The sequence below is a fragment of the Lynx canadensis genome, chromosome E2 (genome assembly GCF_007474595.2).
Source record: "Lynx canadensis isolate LIC74 chromosome E2, mLynCan4.pri.v2, whole genome shotgun sequence".
NCBI classification, from domain to species: domain Eukaryota; kingdom Metazoa; phylum Chordata; class Mammalia; order Carnivora; family Felidae; genus Lynx; species Lynx canadensis.
In genome coordinates, this window is record NC_044317.1 from 18,082,187 (window position 1) to 18,097,648 (window position 15,462).

A 15,462-nucleotide genomic window follows, 5' to 3' on the forward strand; every position below is an offset into this window, starting at 1 on the left:
TTACTGTCCGCAGAGCCTGGATGTATTGATCAGTTCTGTCCTGATCGTTGATCTCTCCAAACCGAGGCCGGTTCCAGAGCAGGTGAGCTTGGCAGTCACACACGGGGCGTGCTGGATAGACTCTCCTGTCCTTTCAGGGCTAGGCCAGGAAATAGACACACATGATGAGCATAACCTGCTAGACACCGGCAAGCATGAAGGCATGGCACAGAGATGGGCATAGGGATCTGCCCCACTAAAACTGAAACAAGCCATGGTGGGCACACCCACATCCTCTAGAGGGCATGAGTCTAGGAACTGGCTTTCAAGTAGGCATTAGAGGTTGGAGGGTCCCCCAACCCGAGACTTCTCATTCATGTCTCCCCCAAACAGGGGCCCTACAACCAGGGCAGTCTCTTCTAAGAACATGCCAATGGGCACTAACACTCTACTCACAACTCTTGCTCTTGTTTTATTCTGTTCAGACACAAGCGTGCCCACTTGTGCCTCTACACTGTTATAAGGCGAACTTACGTAAGTACAAAGTATCACAGGCCCAGTGCTTCCCCCCACCACAAGACTTGGGGCATACCTGGTCCTCTGGAGGCTGTACCATACACAATAGTCATCATGGTGCGCTACCAGGTAGATGCTTGAGCCTTGGACAACAGGCTCTTCTTGTGGCAGGAAGTACACACACTGCATCCAGTGGTCCCGCCACTGAAATAGGGAACAGAGATACCAGCTGTTCCCAAGTTGCAAAAAGAGCAACGTCTCTAATCCAGGAGCCAAAATCTAAGCCAAAAATCAGCTTGCAGGGAGACCATGCTGTGGACTACAGATGACTACTCTTGCCACAGAGATAAAAAGAAGATTCTCAAGTCAGAGAGGTTCATGTCCTGAAGGCTTGCTGGCTTCAAGGATACAGCCCAGGGAAGCAGTCTTCCAGAAGGGTTTAGGAGAGGGGACTCCAGCCTCTCTGTCATGTGTGTGTATGTGTGTGTACATGTGCATGCCTCCACCTCACGTGTGTGCACACACAAAGGAAGGCAGAGAGGGAAGGGGGAGAGAAAGCAAACATGGCAAATGTAAATAACTGTTACATTTAAGTAAAGGGCATCTCGATGTTTATTTTCATTTATTCTATGGATTTAGAATTTTTCTTTTTTTTTTTTTTTTTTTTTATTTATTTTTGGGACAGAGAGAGACAGAGCATGAACAGGGAGGGGCAGAGAGAGAGGGAGACACAGAATCGGAAACAGGCTCCAGGCTCTGAGCCATCAGCCCAGAGCCCGACGCGGGGCCTCGAACTCACAGACCGCGAGATCATGACCTGGCTGAAGTCGGATGCTTAACCGACTGCGCCACCCAGGCGCCCCTTAGAATTTTTCAAAATAAAAAGTTGGGGAAATAGTACAGAAAGGTTTTGTTCTGTTTATTCTTTTGAATTAAATAGTTTTTAAAGACCTGGAATACTCTAAATTGTGAAACATGGTATACAATGATCCAGAGTCAACTTAATACACTGTGTTGATCCTTTTTGACACTACAAACCCCACATACAGGATTCTATGCTAAGAAAATGCAAACAAAAAAGGAAAAAAAGCTATATTCTCAGGAACACCCATATTACAGATTTATACTAGCAAAAACTGGACCAAACGTCCAGCAGCTCAGAAATGGGTCTACAAAATCTTATTCAGAATATTCACAGACACTGAAAATGGTAACTATCATGACTAGTGCAGCATGAAACCAGATGTCAGCACTGACAAAATCTGTGCATATAGAAAGAGATCAAAGGAAGGGAGTTCTTAGCAGTGACAGGACCCTGAGTGACTTTGGATTCATTTTTGTTTTACACAAGGTTTATTACTCTCATAACCTTTAAGCCTCTTTTTTAAAAAGAAAGAACTGTCCTAAAAAGTGGATGCCTGGCTCAATTCTGATGACACAAGCGTGTACTCATTCTCTGTCATCATCAGGAACTAAGAAAAACTTGGCCCCTGGGAGACTCCATCACTGCTGGGCGCAGACCCAAATGAGGCTGACACCAGCCTTACTTCTCAGGAAGCATTCCGCCCTCCCCAGATTTGGATCTAACTAAAACGCAGGTGAATGACAGCCCCAGGTATCTAAGATGTCTATTTGAACATAAAAGCTAGAAAATGACAATGTAACTAGACACACTGTAGAATAAGGAAACACAAGGAGGGAAAAACAGATTCTCTAAAACCTGTAGTTCATTCCTTACTATGCAAATTGACCCAAAGACAAAAGAAGCCGTCCCCAACCCCTCCCGGGCTCCCATAATGCTCCCTGATCATCATCAAGTCCTTCTCAACACGCCAGCCTCCCAGGTTCTTAAGCTAAAGGTCTGCTGACAGAACCCACTGACCAAGGTGAGACAAACTGAATATATTTCAAACCAAGAGCAGTTTAGTGAAGTCAAGAGAGAAATGCATTAGCAAGCAGCTCTTCACATTTCTAACAGTCCACAGGCCACCACTGGTAAACAAAGGGCACAAACTGTACAAAACACTGGTAAGGAAGGACACAAAGTCAGGAGACCTAGGGACAAACATCCACTACTGCCGCCTAGATAGAAGGCCCTGCTCCAATCACTCACTGGGTTGGGTCTCAGTCTCAGTTTGGGCAGTATGTGGTTACCCAGCAAGTCTTCCACAGGAATTCAAGGAGAAAATATACATAGTAGCACTTTGAAGATATGCAAATGAGATTAGCATTTTACATTCTTATGCTAATGTGTATCCTCACACTCCCAAAGGGAAAGAAAACAGCCCAGCGTCAATCTCAATTCTGTAGAAGAATTCTGACCCACGCCCTCCTCCCACCCCCAAATACACCCCGAGCCTGCAGAGGACCAGGATATGCCGAGGAAGTTCATACACACTACTTGCAGTCACACACGCCCAATGCCAGACAAGTGCAGGGCAGAAGGGAGAAGAGGGACCTCAAAGGCCCGGAAGGGGGGAAGGGGACCAAGTGCAATCCTGTAGCAGTCATGACCCTTTGGCCTAAGCAGTAACTCAGAGAGCAGGGGAGCAGCTAAGGTCATCCTTAGAAGTCACACTAGAACTAGCAGATGAGCAATCAAGATAAACCCAGTGCCCAGCAAATGGTTAACAGGACAACAAAACACAGAGAGAGGATGGTGCCCCAGGGCCTCCCAGGCGGAAAAGGAAGGCTTGATTCCTTGGCCCTGAACAGGCACCTTTCCCACTTTTTTTCCCTTTAGGTGTGCATATAAGGGGTGGACAACACGTGCACTTGAGAGAAAATTCAAAAGATATAAAAAGGTCATGGAGTAAAAGTAAGTTTGCTTTTCACCCCTAACCTCTAGCCCCCTTCCCAGAAGCAACCATTTTTACCAATTTATGTGGAGTCTTCCAAATATATTCTTATACACACCCACCACACATATACACTCATAAACACATAACATCTTATTTTTATTGATACCAACATTGGCATAGCACACACTGTTCAGCACCTCTATTTTGTTTCACTTAATGATCATCCTAGAGATTATTCTCCATCAGTGATAAGAGAGCTGCCTCTCTTAGCATCAGTAAGGATGCAGTCCCCTACTGGTGGCTTCTAGGTTGTTCCAGTCTTTTCTGTTAAATCAGGGCTGCAGTGAGTATCCCAGCACACGTCATTATACACAGACACCAATCTATCCAGAACCTAAATGCCTGGAAGTGGCATCCTTCCTCTGATGACAGATTAGGTAGGCCTCCTTGTGCTCCACGGAAGCTGTGATGCTCACTGGCCAGTTGTCCCCACAGCTCTCCCGACAGTGCATTACCAAATTTCCTGAACTTCATCACTAACAGGTGGAAAATCATTTCTCACTGCAGTTACATGTGCACTGCTCTTATGAGTGAGGCTGAACAGCTTTTCACATGTTAAACAGTACTCTGCATTTCCTTTTCTGTAGTTCACGTCCTCACCCACTTTCAACTGAGCTAGAAAAGGTACCCGTTTTTTTTTAGAAAAGCTAGATTTTGAGGCCACGCAGAAAATAAGTCTGCAGACAGACTGTAGTCCTCCATTCCAACTTGATGTGAGGCTCCCTGGGATTACTCGGGGGCAAGGGGTGTGGGCTCTGAGAGTAGCTGTGCTAGGAGTTGGGAGAGCCAGCACATCCAAGTTTCCCCAAGGCCCCCTCTGTGGCTGCTGCCTGAATTCGGCTGAGAGATCTATTTTATATCTTATTATGATAGGTAGCCTTGCCTTTTGGGGATTTTGTTTGTTTAACTCTTCTCTGACATTGATTCTGACATAGCCCCTCCGGTCTCTACATTCTTGTGAATCTAAGGTTCAACACGTTACTTTCCCACAACCAGAAGTGGGTAAGTTTCCTGATTACATGAAAATGTGCTCAGGTATGATCTCTTACCTGTAGCTCCTCTGGGTCTGAGTGTGCCAGAAGGGGGCCATGCTGCACTTAATCTTCCCCTCAGGGTCCATTTCAATGTCCCACCAAGAGAGAACCACCTGAGCTCGACCAGATGCCAGAGGTTCAAACTGCCGGCTGTGGCAGGCTGCTGAGCTACTGACTTGCTTGCTGAAGTCCACACTGTGGAAGAATATGCAAGAACTTAAGTATATTTTAAGCCCACACACTCCATTTTTAAGCTTTTATGGTGACATCACTAGCAATGGGACTTGTCTGCAATGGACTCCTGCCTTCAGAAGCAGCTGACCTCAGCTAGTTTCCTTCTCACTCATGAAGAACTTCTAAAGACCCCAATTCCACCAAATATCTTAAAACGCCGTCAGCTGGGGTGGCTTCTTGGTACCTGAACATAGGCAGCACGTCACTGAGGACAGTGAAGTCAGCGGATGACACCTGGTTCAGCTGAATGTCATAGACAGAGGGTGCACCAGGGCACCTCTCCAGTTCCAAGGGGGGGACGATGACCTGCTCTCCACAGCTGGTATGCACGGGGATAGGAAAGAGCTTATTCCATGACCACATCCTCCTGGACTCCACCAGCTGAGCATAGACAGTTGCTCTGTGAGGCACTGCCTCACAGTTTTCCTAAGTTTGTTAAAAAACAAAAGAAGAAAAAACAAACCAGTATATTATTAGAAAATAACCCACAGTAATCCTCATGGATCAAAAGAGGTTTGTTCCAGGCATGCCTAAGTGGCTCAGGCTGTCAGTTGAGCATCAGACTCTTGATTTCAGCACAGGTCATAATCGCAGGATCTTAGAATTAGCCCTGTGTGGGGCTCCACACTGAGCATGGAGCCTGCCTAGGATTCTCTCTCCCACTTTCTCTCTTTGCTTCTCCCCCGAGCGCGCCCCCCTCCCGTGCTTGCACTCTCTGTCTCTCTCAAGAAAAAAAAAAGACAGAAGAGGAGAGGGGGGGGGGGGGGGAGAGGGGAGGGGGAGAGGGAAAGGGAGAGGGAGAGGGTTTGTTCCTTAATATCAGGTCAGTTTAGCAGCATCTAACGCCTTACCACTATCAGAACAGTGAACTGTTTTTGGCCTAATGTCCTTGGGAAAGGAGAAAAAAGGAACCACATTTCAAAAGAATACATGCTATATCTAAAATGATTTATGTCAGATAAATTCCTGGCTACATGACACTTTTAAATACTTCAAAAATAACCCTTAATTGTTATCATGCTGATTAACTCCCACATCAACTTTGAAGAAAGAGTCCAAGACTTCCTGCGAAGCAGTAATTCTGGCACTGGGCTCAGAGTTTCTCTTAGGTACAGCTCTCACCCAGACGCCAGAACCTTATTGCACAGCCCAATGGACAAGTGTCCACCCTCAGATGACCTAATCTCCTGGCCTCACTGGGCACTGCCAATTGCTCCCCTTGTTTGGTTTTGGCTGAAACACCTCATCCAGTTTCCCTCCTACCCCATTCTTTCACCTGACAGCCTCTACGCACCAGGCACCAGGGGCCCAGCCATGAGGAAGACACAGCTACTACTGGAGGGAAATGACAGGCATAGGGTATCTCTACCTTAGTACTAGTGACCTCTTGGGCCAGATGATCCTTTGGTATGGGGCTGTTTGGTGCATCATACCATGTTTATCAACACCTTGGCCTCTATCCACAAGGATGCCAATAGCATCTCCATCTCAGTTGTAACAACAAAAATGTCTCCAAGCATGACCCCTGATGAGAAGTACTGTTCTCCCCCTCTGTCTCCTTCAGAAGGCTAAACTTCCCCTGTTCATCCTTCAGAGAGAACTCCAGACTTGGTCTGGGCCCACCTTTCTCTCCCTCCACATACTCTCCCCTGAGGGAGCTCAGCCAGGGAAATTTGGTATTTCGTTTACCAAATACCACGTGTCCAAAAGCCTTCTGGTCCACTCCATTTGGCTGACCCTCAGATAGCTCAAACTCTGTCTAAACCAAACAAATCACCTTCACCTCTCCCCCTCCTTCCCAGGTTTGGTGGTCCTCCCATTCAGTAGGGAACACCAACATCCAATCTAATCACCTAGCCCCAAACCCTGGCATCATCCTCAATGCCTCCACATCTAAGTAATTACCAAGTCTTTGACCACCTTCCTCCTCCCCAAGTCTACCTCTCCAGGCCCATTTCCCTGGTCTCAGCTGAGGCTCGTCTCAGCCTCAGGGCCTGGATGACCCCAACCACCTTCCAATCAGTCTTCCTACCTCTGATCTTACACCTCAACTGCTCGCCAAATGCCTGCCTGCATGAATCCAATGTCAATCCCCTCCTGTGGTAACACACTGCCTTCTGGAGCACAGGGGCCCATCTGAATGTAGCCCTGCCTCCCACACTACCCATAATGCCAACAACTCGCCCTGTACCAGCTCTTCTTCACATCTTTCTGCATGCTGACCTTTTCTACTGAGAATACCCTCGTCTGCCAGGCCAATACTTGATGATTCTTGAAGACAGACTCAGCTCAAGCTTTATCTCCTTTCATGCTCCCCATCATACCCTACCAGAGCGGACAGGATCTCACCCCACTGACCATCTGAGCATAACTCCAACTGTACTGGGATAATCTGCTCACCTACCTGCCTGTCTGGGAGTGCACCTTCATATTCCTGGTACTCAAAAAGGAGCCCAGAAAAATGAAGGCACTTGATAAATTTACCTTCTCAGATTAATCACTGGGTCATTCATCACCACATGGACACCAGATGGACTATCTGTTAGACATCCCAGCATCCTAGTTCCATGACCCTCAACAAGGCAGGAAGAGGGACAGGGCAATGGAAGCCTTTGTGTAAAGCCGTAACTCTTTCAATCTCAGAAACAGGGTGGACAGATGGGGACAGCGATTAGAACAGACAGTGGAGGGGCACCCGGGTGGCTCAGTCAGTTAAGCACCTGATTCTTGGTTTCGGCTCAGGTCATGATCTCACAGCTTGCGGGATCGAGCCACACATCGGGCTCTGTGCTGATAGCATGGAGCCTGTTTGGGATTCTTTCTCTCCTCTCTCTCTGTCCCTCCCCCTACTTGCTCACTCTCAAAATAAATAAATAAACATTAAAAATAAACAAACATTAAAAAAAAAAATACCCCCAGACAATGGACACCTAGCTGCACAGGTCAGCTGAGAAAGGAAACTGCAGATGGCTGCCCTGCACAACTCATAATTATTAAATGTATTAGAGAAAAGACCAATTGGGCAACACTAACATAATTCTAACATCCTCATTCTCTGTTTCAGGGATTCATCTAGTTGGTAGTTTTTGTTTTGTTTTGTTTTGCTTTAGCTGATGGTTTTAATGTGAAGAAACAGCAATAATTACTAACATTACTAGAAAAAGATTTCACATTTTGGAGACAATGAGACATCTCACACAGCGTAGGGATCTGTGGAACAATCACCATCACATGCTGACCGTGTGAGTAAGGTGGACTATGGCCCCATTGCCCTGGAAGGAGCCACATTCTTCATTGTGCGAACACCAAGAATCCCCAAAGAGGGCCCCAGACTGAGACAGTTGTAGGCTCACCTGGATGGTTCCCACAGGACAGGTGGCAGCAAAAGAAGCAGACACTCATACCTCCCCACCTGGCTTTTGCCTCTGGGGAAGCTTATGTCCATAAAAAAGAAAGACCAACATCCCTGAGATAACACTTTAAACACGCTTCTCCCTTCCCCAAAACTGTCAACGATTATCACTACCCAAATTCTTCTACCTGGAATGGTTTCGCATTCAAGGCCTTCCACCCTCTCCCCCACTCTCCACCATTAGCTCACAAGCCCACTCAGTGTGGTGTTCTCACTGACCTACCAAATAGGTCCTCTACCTGGGATACCTCTCTCTCTTCTCAGTGCCTTTCCAAATTCCACCCATCTCTACACATGACCTCATCTCCTGATCCCAGACCCCATCCGCCAGTCTAAACAAATGTTAGTGGTGCTTCTGTGTGCCTCTCCATTTGGCCCATCCAGTCTTTACTGTCACTGATGGTGGATCTTAGAAACAAGAAGGATGTCTGATATTTCTCCCTGGATGCTAGAACACCTTATACACGGGTGACATTCAAAGAATGTTTTGCTGAATTGAATTGAATTGAAACACAGTTTCTTGCCTTTTGACTCTAGCCTACAAAGACCTGATAAGAGATCCAGAAGTCCTAATTGAGGAGAACCAGAGTCTTCTAGGAATGAAGGGCAGCCTAAGGTGTACAGAGAAGTACTGAGGGCTCAGGCTGAGATCACAGCAATATGTGCGAGGGAGGTCCTTGATTCCCTACCTGCACAAGATGCCTGTGTGCATGTTCATAGGAAGGCAGCGCTCCCTCTCCAATCAGTTCCGTATCAAACAACTCCGTTATCAGGATATTGGCACGGCATGGCATGTCACCATCTAAGAAACATGAACAAAGAGCCAGAAGCAAGCGGTCAAAAAATATTACAACAAATACGTGAAAGATAAAAGGTTAACAGATCACTAAATTGAAAGCATATACGTATACCGAACAATTCAATAGTGTCATGCAACTAACTTTCCAATGGCTCACCAAAGAGCCCATTTCGATGTACATATACACATCAAAATACCAGCAACTGATAAGTCTTGCTTAAGAGAATGTAAGTGTCCACTACACCACTCTTTCAATTTTTCTGTACATTTAATATTGCAAGGGACTTGCAGAACTGATAAGAAATCTATAAACATCCAAAAAGAAAACCAGGCAAAAATACAGACAATTCAAAACAGAAAAATCAATCAATTATATGGAAAATGTTATTTATTTATTATTTATTATTTTTAAAGTAGGCCCCATACCAGTGTAGACCCCAACACAAGGCCTGAACTCCTGACCCTGAGATCAAGAGTCAGGTGCTTAACCAACTGAGCCACCCAGGCACCCCAAAAATGTATCATTCTTATTAGCAATTGGAGAGATGCAAATTAACAATTAAATAAACTATTAATATATTAACAACAATGATTTGAAAAACAAAAACTTAATGCTTCTACTTTTTAAGTTTATTTTTTATTTATTTTTAAGAGAGAGAGAGAGCGAGCGAGCACGAATGGGGGAGAGGCAGAGAGAGGGGGAGAGAGAGAGAAATCCCGAGCAGGCTCCATGCCATGAGCATGAAGCCCAACCTGGGGCTTGAACCCATGAACCATAAGATCATGACCTAAACTGAAATCAAGAGTAGGAAGCTTAAGTGAATGAGCCACTCAGGTGCCCCTGAATGCTGGTACTTCTATTTCTAGGCTGCACAGAGAGAGAAAACCAAAGCAAGAGAGGTTGCATGATTCAATGATACTACAGATCCAGGATTCAGAATCCCCAGTTCCTTCTACTAAATCCTCCTTAAGTTAATTTCTTGCTACCAGTCAATCCTCCAAATAATAGTTGTTTTAGAATACTAGGATCAGGGAAGACCTTTTGCTGAATCTATTTCTCAAACCTCCATCATGTAATGTAATGTTACTTCTACAATTACAATTTTTAATGAGCCAAGAGACAATAAACTTTGGAAGGGGCTAATTATCATAGAGAATTAACCATAAATACTTCTAATGGCACACAAATTCTCATCTGACAAAGCCCACTCATCTTCCCCCAAAGGAAGACAAAGTCTCATGGATAACACAAGGAAAGAGAAGCATTAGGAAGCTCAAAGGAGGGTGAGGTAGAGGAAAACCTGAAGTCATGGACACCTGGGGCTGGATCCCACTTTCTAGCCTTGAACCTTCAGTGCTGACCATCAGTCACGTAATCTTTAAAACAAGAGTAATGAGATATGGTGGTAGCACAGCAAAGGAAAAAGCTGTCCACTTTCACTTTCTTTTTTAAGTTTACGTACTTTGAGACAGGGAGAGAGTATGTGCACACATGCTCAAGAGCAAGGGACAAAGAGGGAGAGAGAAAATCCCAAGCAAGCTCTGCATTCTCAGCACAGAGCCCAATGCAGGGCTCCATCCCAGGAACCTGTGAGATCATGACCTGAGCTGAAATTAAGAGTAGGACACTCAACTGACTGGGCCACCCAGGTATCTACATTCTATGAAGTACCCTTGTGCTCAATGGCAGTATGCCATGCAAGGAGGCTGACAAGAAACATCTGTCTCTTGGCACAGAGACTGCCCTCCTGAATGGCACTGCCCACATCTCTGATATCATGCCCAAACTCGAACGGAAGTATATTATCCCAAACTGCACCCAACCCCTACACAACTGCTTCTCCCTCCGATGCTTCTGCCTCAGTGGATGGCACCCACCGGTCACACAGCCCTGAAACCAGGGCATCATTTGTCAGCTCCAGGAGAGCAGAGACCTGCCTGCTCCTGCTTGCCATTTTATCCCAATGCCTAGAACAAACCTAGCACCCACAACAACCAGCAAACATGGCTGAATTCTTGATTCCTCCCTGTCATCTTACATCCAATCAGTCACCAAGCCCTGCCAATTCTACCTCCTGAATAATTCTTAAAACAATTTTGTAACTTAAATGACTTATTATTCAATTTGCTTCAAATAAACAAAGTTTATGATCCACTGAATCTCAATAAACTCTTGAAGAGCCTGGTATCTAGCATGTGAGTGCTAATACAGGAGGGTGCAGTGGGAACCTGGGGAGGGGTGGTTACCCCAGTGCCTTGTATGTCTTTGCCACATGACTAGATGGACAAATGTTGCTCCCCAAGTTACCTGTGGAGTACTTGGGATCAAACTTAGCCACCCACTGTAGTCAACTAGAAAACTAGATAAATATATGAAACAAGTGCTTCAGATGTTGAATAAGAGGAAACGAATTTGTTCTCTAAGAAGAGAACAAAGTGACCCCTGCAACTGCTCTGGCTTTCTGCCAGTAGGTAGTTTCCAGATGCTGTACAAAAAGCAGGATGTCAGGCAGAACGTCAGCAATCTTGCTGAGGTAAAGAGATAGCAACTGAAGCTGAGAGAGGGCAGGTGGCTGGGGCTCACGACTGGGAGCAGGGACCAGAGAGGATGTTACACAGAAAGCAGGTTTCCGAAATCTGCACAGGACTCCCCCGAAGCCTCTGTTGAATATATTCACACATATAGAAGAATATAGAAAGTCTGGCAAAGGACGACCATAGAGCTAGAAATTGAATAATTTCCAGAGCTTACAGAGGACTGGGAAACATTCTAGTTCCAATCAGCCAGCACCAGACACTAAGCGGAGACCCCAGAAAAGCCATGTTTTGTTAGTGTGACCAAGGTAGTCTTAAAACAGGGGCACCTGGGTGGCTCAGTCGGTTAAGAATCTGACTTCGGCTGAGGTCATGTTCTCTTGGTCCATGAGTTTGAGCCCTGCATCCTGGCTCTCAAACAGATCAGAACCTAGAGCCTGCTTCATATTCTGTCTCCCTCTCTCTCTCTGTCCTTCCCCTACTCATGCTCTCTCTGAAAAATAATAAACATTAAAAAAAAAAAGGAGGAGGAGGAGGAGGAGGAGGAGGAGAAGGAACAGTGGTTTTTCAATAGAGGGCAATTTTGCCCCTACCCACCCCCAGACATTCAGCAATGTCTGGAGACATTTCTGGTTGGTACAAATGCTAGTGGGGAATAGGTGATACCAGCTTCTACTGGTTAGAAGCCAGGGGTAAACATCCTCCAATACACAGGACAGCTCCTCCCAACAATTATCAGGCCCAAAATGTCACTTTTGAGAAAACCTGACTTAAATTATTCTAACCCAGGGTGCCAGGTGATTCAATCAGTGGAGCATGTGGCTCTTGATCTCAGGGCTGTGAGTTCGAGTCCTACATTGGGTGTAGAGATTAAAAATAAAAATCTTTAAAAAAATAAATCAATAAATAAAGCTATTCTAACCCTGCTCCAACAAAGCTTAAAAACAAGCCCTGAGGGGCGCCTGGGTGGCGCAGACGGTTAAGCGTCCGACTTCAGCCAGGTCATGATCTCGCGGTCCGTGAGTTCGAGCCCCGCGTCAGGCTCGGGCTGATGGCTCAGGGCCTGGAGCCTGTTTCCAATTCTGTGTCTCCCTCTCTCTCTGCCCCTCCCCCGTTCATGCTCTGTCTCTCTCTGTCCCAAAATAAATAAATGTTGAAAAAAAAAAATTAAAAAAAGAAACAAAAACAAGCCCTGAAAGGATTCAAACTAACCTACTAGTAGCCCAACCGCATGCAGGCAAAGCCTTTTTTTTTAATTAAAAAAAAAAATTATATTTATTTTTGAGAGGGAGTGAGCAGACACGAGACAGAGAGAGGGAGATAGAAAATCCAAAGCAGGCTCTGTGCTGACAGCAGAGAGTCCAAGGTGGGGCTTGAACTCACAAACCATGAAATCATGACCTGGCCAAAGTCAGGCACTTAACTGACTGAACCACCCAGATGCCCCCAGACAAAGTTTTTAAAGGGAGACAATAAACTCTGGTACTCAGCAATGCAAAACTTTCTTCAATGTAGATAGATCCCCCCTTCTAGAATTTTGAGTAAGTGAAATCACCCCCATGTACTCTTTGTTTTCTTTAGCATAATGCTTTGGGTTCATCCACGTTCTGTGGATAAAGGGTTGCTGAGTAGCACTGTGTGTGTGCATACTTTAATTTGTTCATCCCTCACCTACTGATGGACATGTTAGTTTCTTAGGTCTTGAGGTTTACTGTGACCTTTGACACTTGTTTTGAAAAGAAGCTTAAGAATATTCACAATGTTGGGGTGCCTGGGTGGCGCAGTCGGTTAAGCGTCCGACTTCAGCCAGGTCACGATCTCGCGGTCCGTGAGTTCGAGCCCCGCGTCAGAATCTGGGCAGATGGCTCGGAGCCTGGAGCCTGTTTCCGATTCTGGTCTCCCTCTCTCTCTGCCCCTCCCCCGTTCATGCTCTGTCTCTCTCTGTCCCAAAAAAAAATAAATAAAAACGTTGAAAAAAAAAAATTAAAAAAAAAAAAAAAAAAAAGAATATTCACAATGTTGAGGCGCCTGGGTGGCTCAGTCGGTTGGGCATCCGACTTCGGCTTTTTTCAGGTCACGATCTCGCATCGCAGTGAGTTCGAGCCCCGCGTCGGTCTCTGTGCTGACAGCTCAGAGCCTGGAGCCTGTTTCAGATTCTGTTTCTCCCTCTCTCTGTGACCTTCCCCCATTCATGCTCTGTCTCTCTCTGTCTCAAAAATGAATAAACGTTAAAAAAAAAAAAGAAGAAAGCACATCAGTGGATGCCTAGGATCAGTGATATGGAGGCAAAAGACTATAAAGCGGCCATGAGGAAATCTGTGCACGGTAAAGACTTTCTAGTCTGGAATGCAGAAGAGGTTACAAATGTGTTTACATTTGTCCAAACTCAAACTATATACTTAAGACAGATGCACTCATTTTTAAAAAAATTTTTTAATGTATATTTTTGAGACAGAGAGAGAGAGAAAGAGAGTGCACACGCACTGGGGAGGGGCAGAAAGAGAGAGAGAGAAAGAATCTGAAGCAGGTTCCAGGCTCTGAGCTGTCAGCACAGAGCCTGATGTGGGCTTGAACTCTGGAACCGCGAGATCATGACCCGAGCCGAGTTGGGCGCTTACTGACTGAGCCACCCAAGTGCCCCAGATGCACTCATTTTATGTACATTATACCTCAATAATGTGGACTAAAAAATGAGATAATTATTTGCACACTCTTTTGTAGGCTTCAAAAATAAGGGCACACTAATCCTTTCTTTTGTGCATGTTTCAGATTCTCCATTTAAAAAAACATTTTTTTTAAATGGGACAAAAACGTTGATCTTATATAGATGCTTCCATCTAAAATACTGCATCTTTAAAAACTGGTGATATACATAACCTCATCCCAGAAGCTTCTTTTGCAAATCTTTCCACTGTATCTCCAGGTATCAAGTGGCATGTGAATTTTAGAAGTCTGACTCAAATGCCTACACTATAAAAAATATTCTGAAAACCTGGAGAGACTGTGCTATACAGGCAAATCTCTCATGTTGGATGCTGAAGCAGGATGTCAGCACTAAGCAAACCTCTTTCTGCTATCTACTTAGTTTTACTTCTGTCGATAAAACTCAAATCTCTGAGAACTGAGTCACATAAGAATTTCAACTTGCTTAAAGCAAAAGGAAGTTTCATTTGTCTCACCACTGTTGAGCATTAGTTTTGGTTTACTCACTGCTGATTTGTTTTCACTAGTAGAGAAGCAAAGTACTTATCTTCAGACCAAGTGGAGAGGCCCTATTTCTCTTCAATAACCTGAATACGTTTATTCCAGATAACTAGAATAAACCTTGTCTTCTCTCCTATAAGAGTGAATAAGGCTTTTAAAACAGTATGTTTTGTTTTTTTTAAGTTTATTTATTTTGAGAGAGAGAGCACGAAAAAGCGCACTATCATGAGAGGGGCAGAGAGAGGGAGAGAGAGAATCCCAAGCAGGCTCCATGCTGTCAGAGCAGAGCCCCATGAGATCATGACCTGAGCAGAAATCAAGAGTCAGATGCTCAACCGAATGAGCCACCCAGGCACCCCTCAAAACAGTATGTGTTGATCTTACCTGGCCCCATCGTCACCTCAGTAGAATGCTTGTTAATAATCTTAATCTTATCACTGAAGCCATTTTTCTCCACAATCTTTACAGCAGCATCAGCCATAGGCTTGAAAACCTAGAAATTGGAGCCAAAACCCAAGTAAAAATGAGCAATAAATTAAATAACATCCTAACATCAAAGATTAGTAATCTCTCTTTAAATGGAGAATCAAGACACAATATGTCTTGATACAGGTTCTAAGACTTGAAGTAAAAGAGGTCTCCATTACAGAGTTACCTCCTGAATATAAAAATGTACCTCTGTTACTGTTTGATACAGGCAAAATATTTCTTGGGCTGATTTGATCTAAATAAATGAGACTTCACCTTTGTAACTTAAATAGTTTATTCTCCAAATGCATGTCATAAAAATGAACACAAAGGGAAGGCCATCCACTGGGTTTAACTTGCAGGAGTTAAACCTTACATGCTAGGCACACTGGGGACGCAGGGCTTCCCAGGAAGGTTGCA

At 44.9% G+C, this 15,462-nt stretch overlaps 1 protein-coding gene across 1 annotated transcript in view; it reads right to left on the reverse strand.

The window, feature by feature from the left end:
• PRMT7 (protein arginine methyltransferase 7) overlaps positions 1-15,462 on the reverse strand; it is a 46,410-nt gene that overhangs the window by 10,181 nt on the left and 20,767 nt on the right. Inside the window, 8 exon segments of the mRNA XM_030297437.1 lie at positions 5-139; position 493; positions 572-699; positions 4,406-4,431; positions 4,434-4,585; positions 4,809-5,050; positions 8,726-8,838; positions 14,959-15,067. Of these exon segments, the coding sequence (XP_030153297.1) occupies positions 5-139; position 493; positions 572-699; positions 4,406-4,431; positions 4,434-4,585; positions 4,809-5,050; positions 8,726-8,838; positions 14,959-15,067 (906 nt within the window).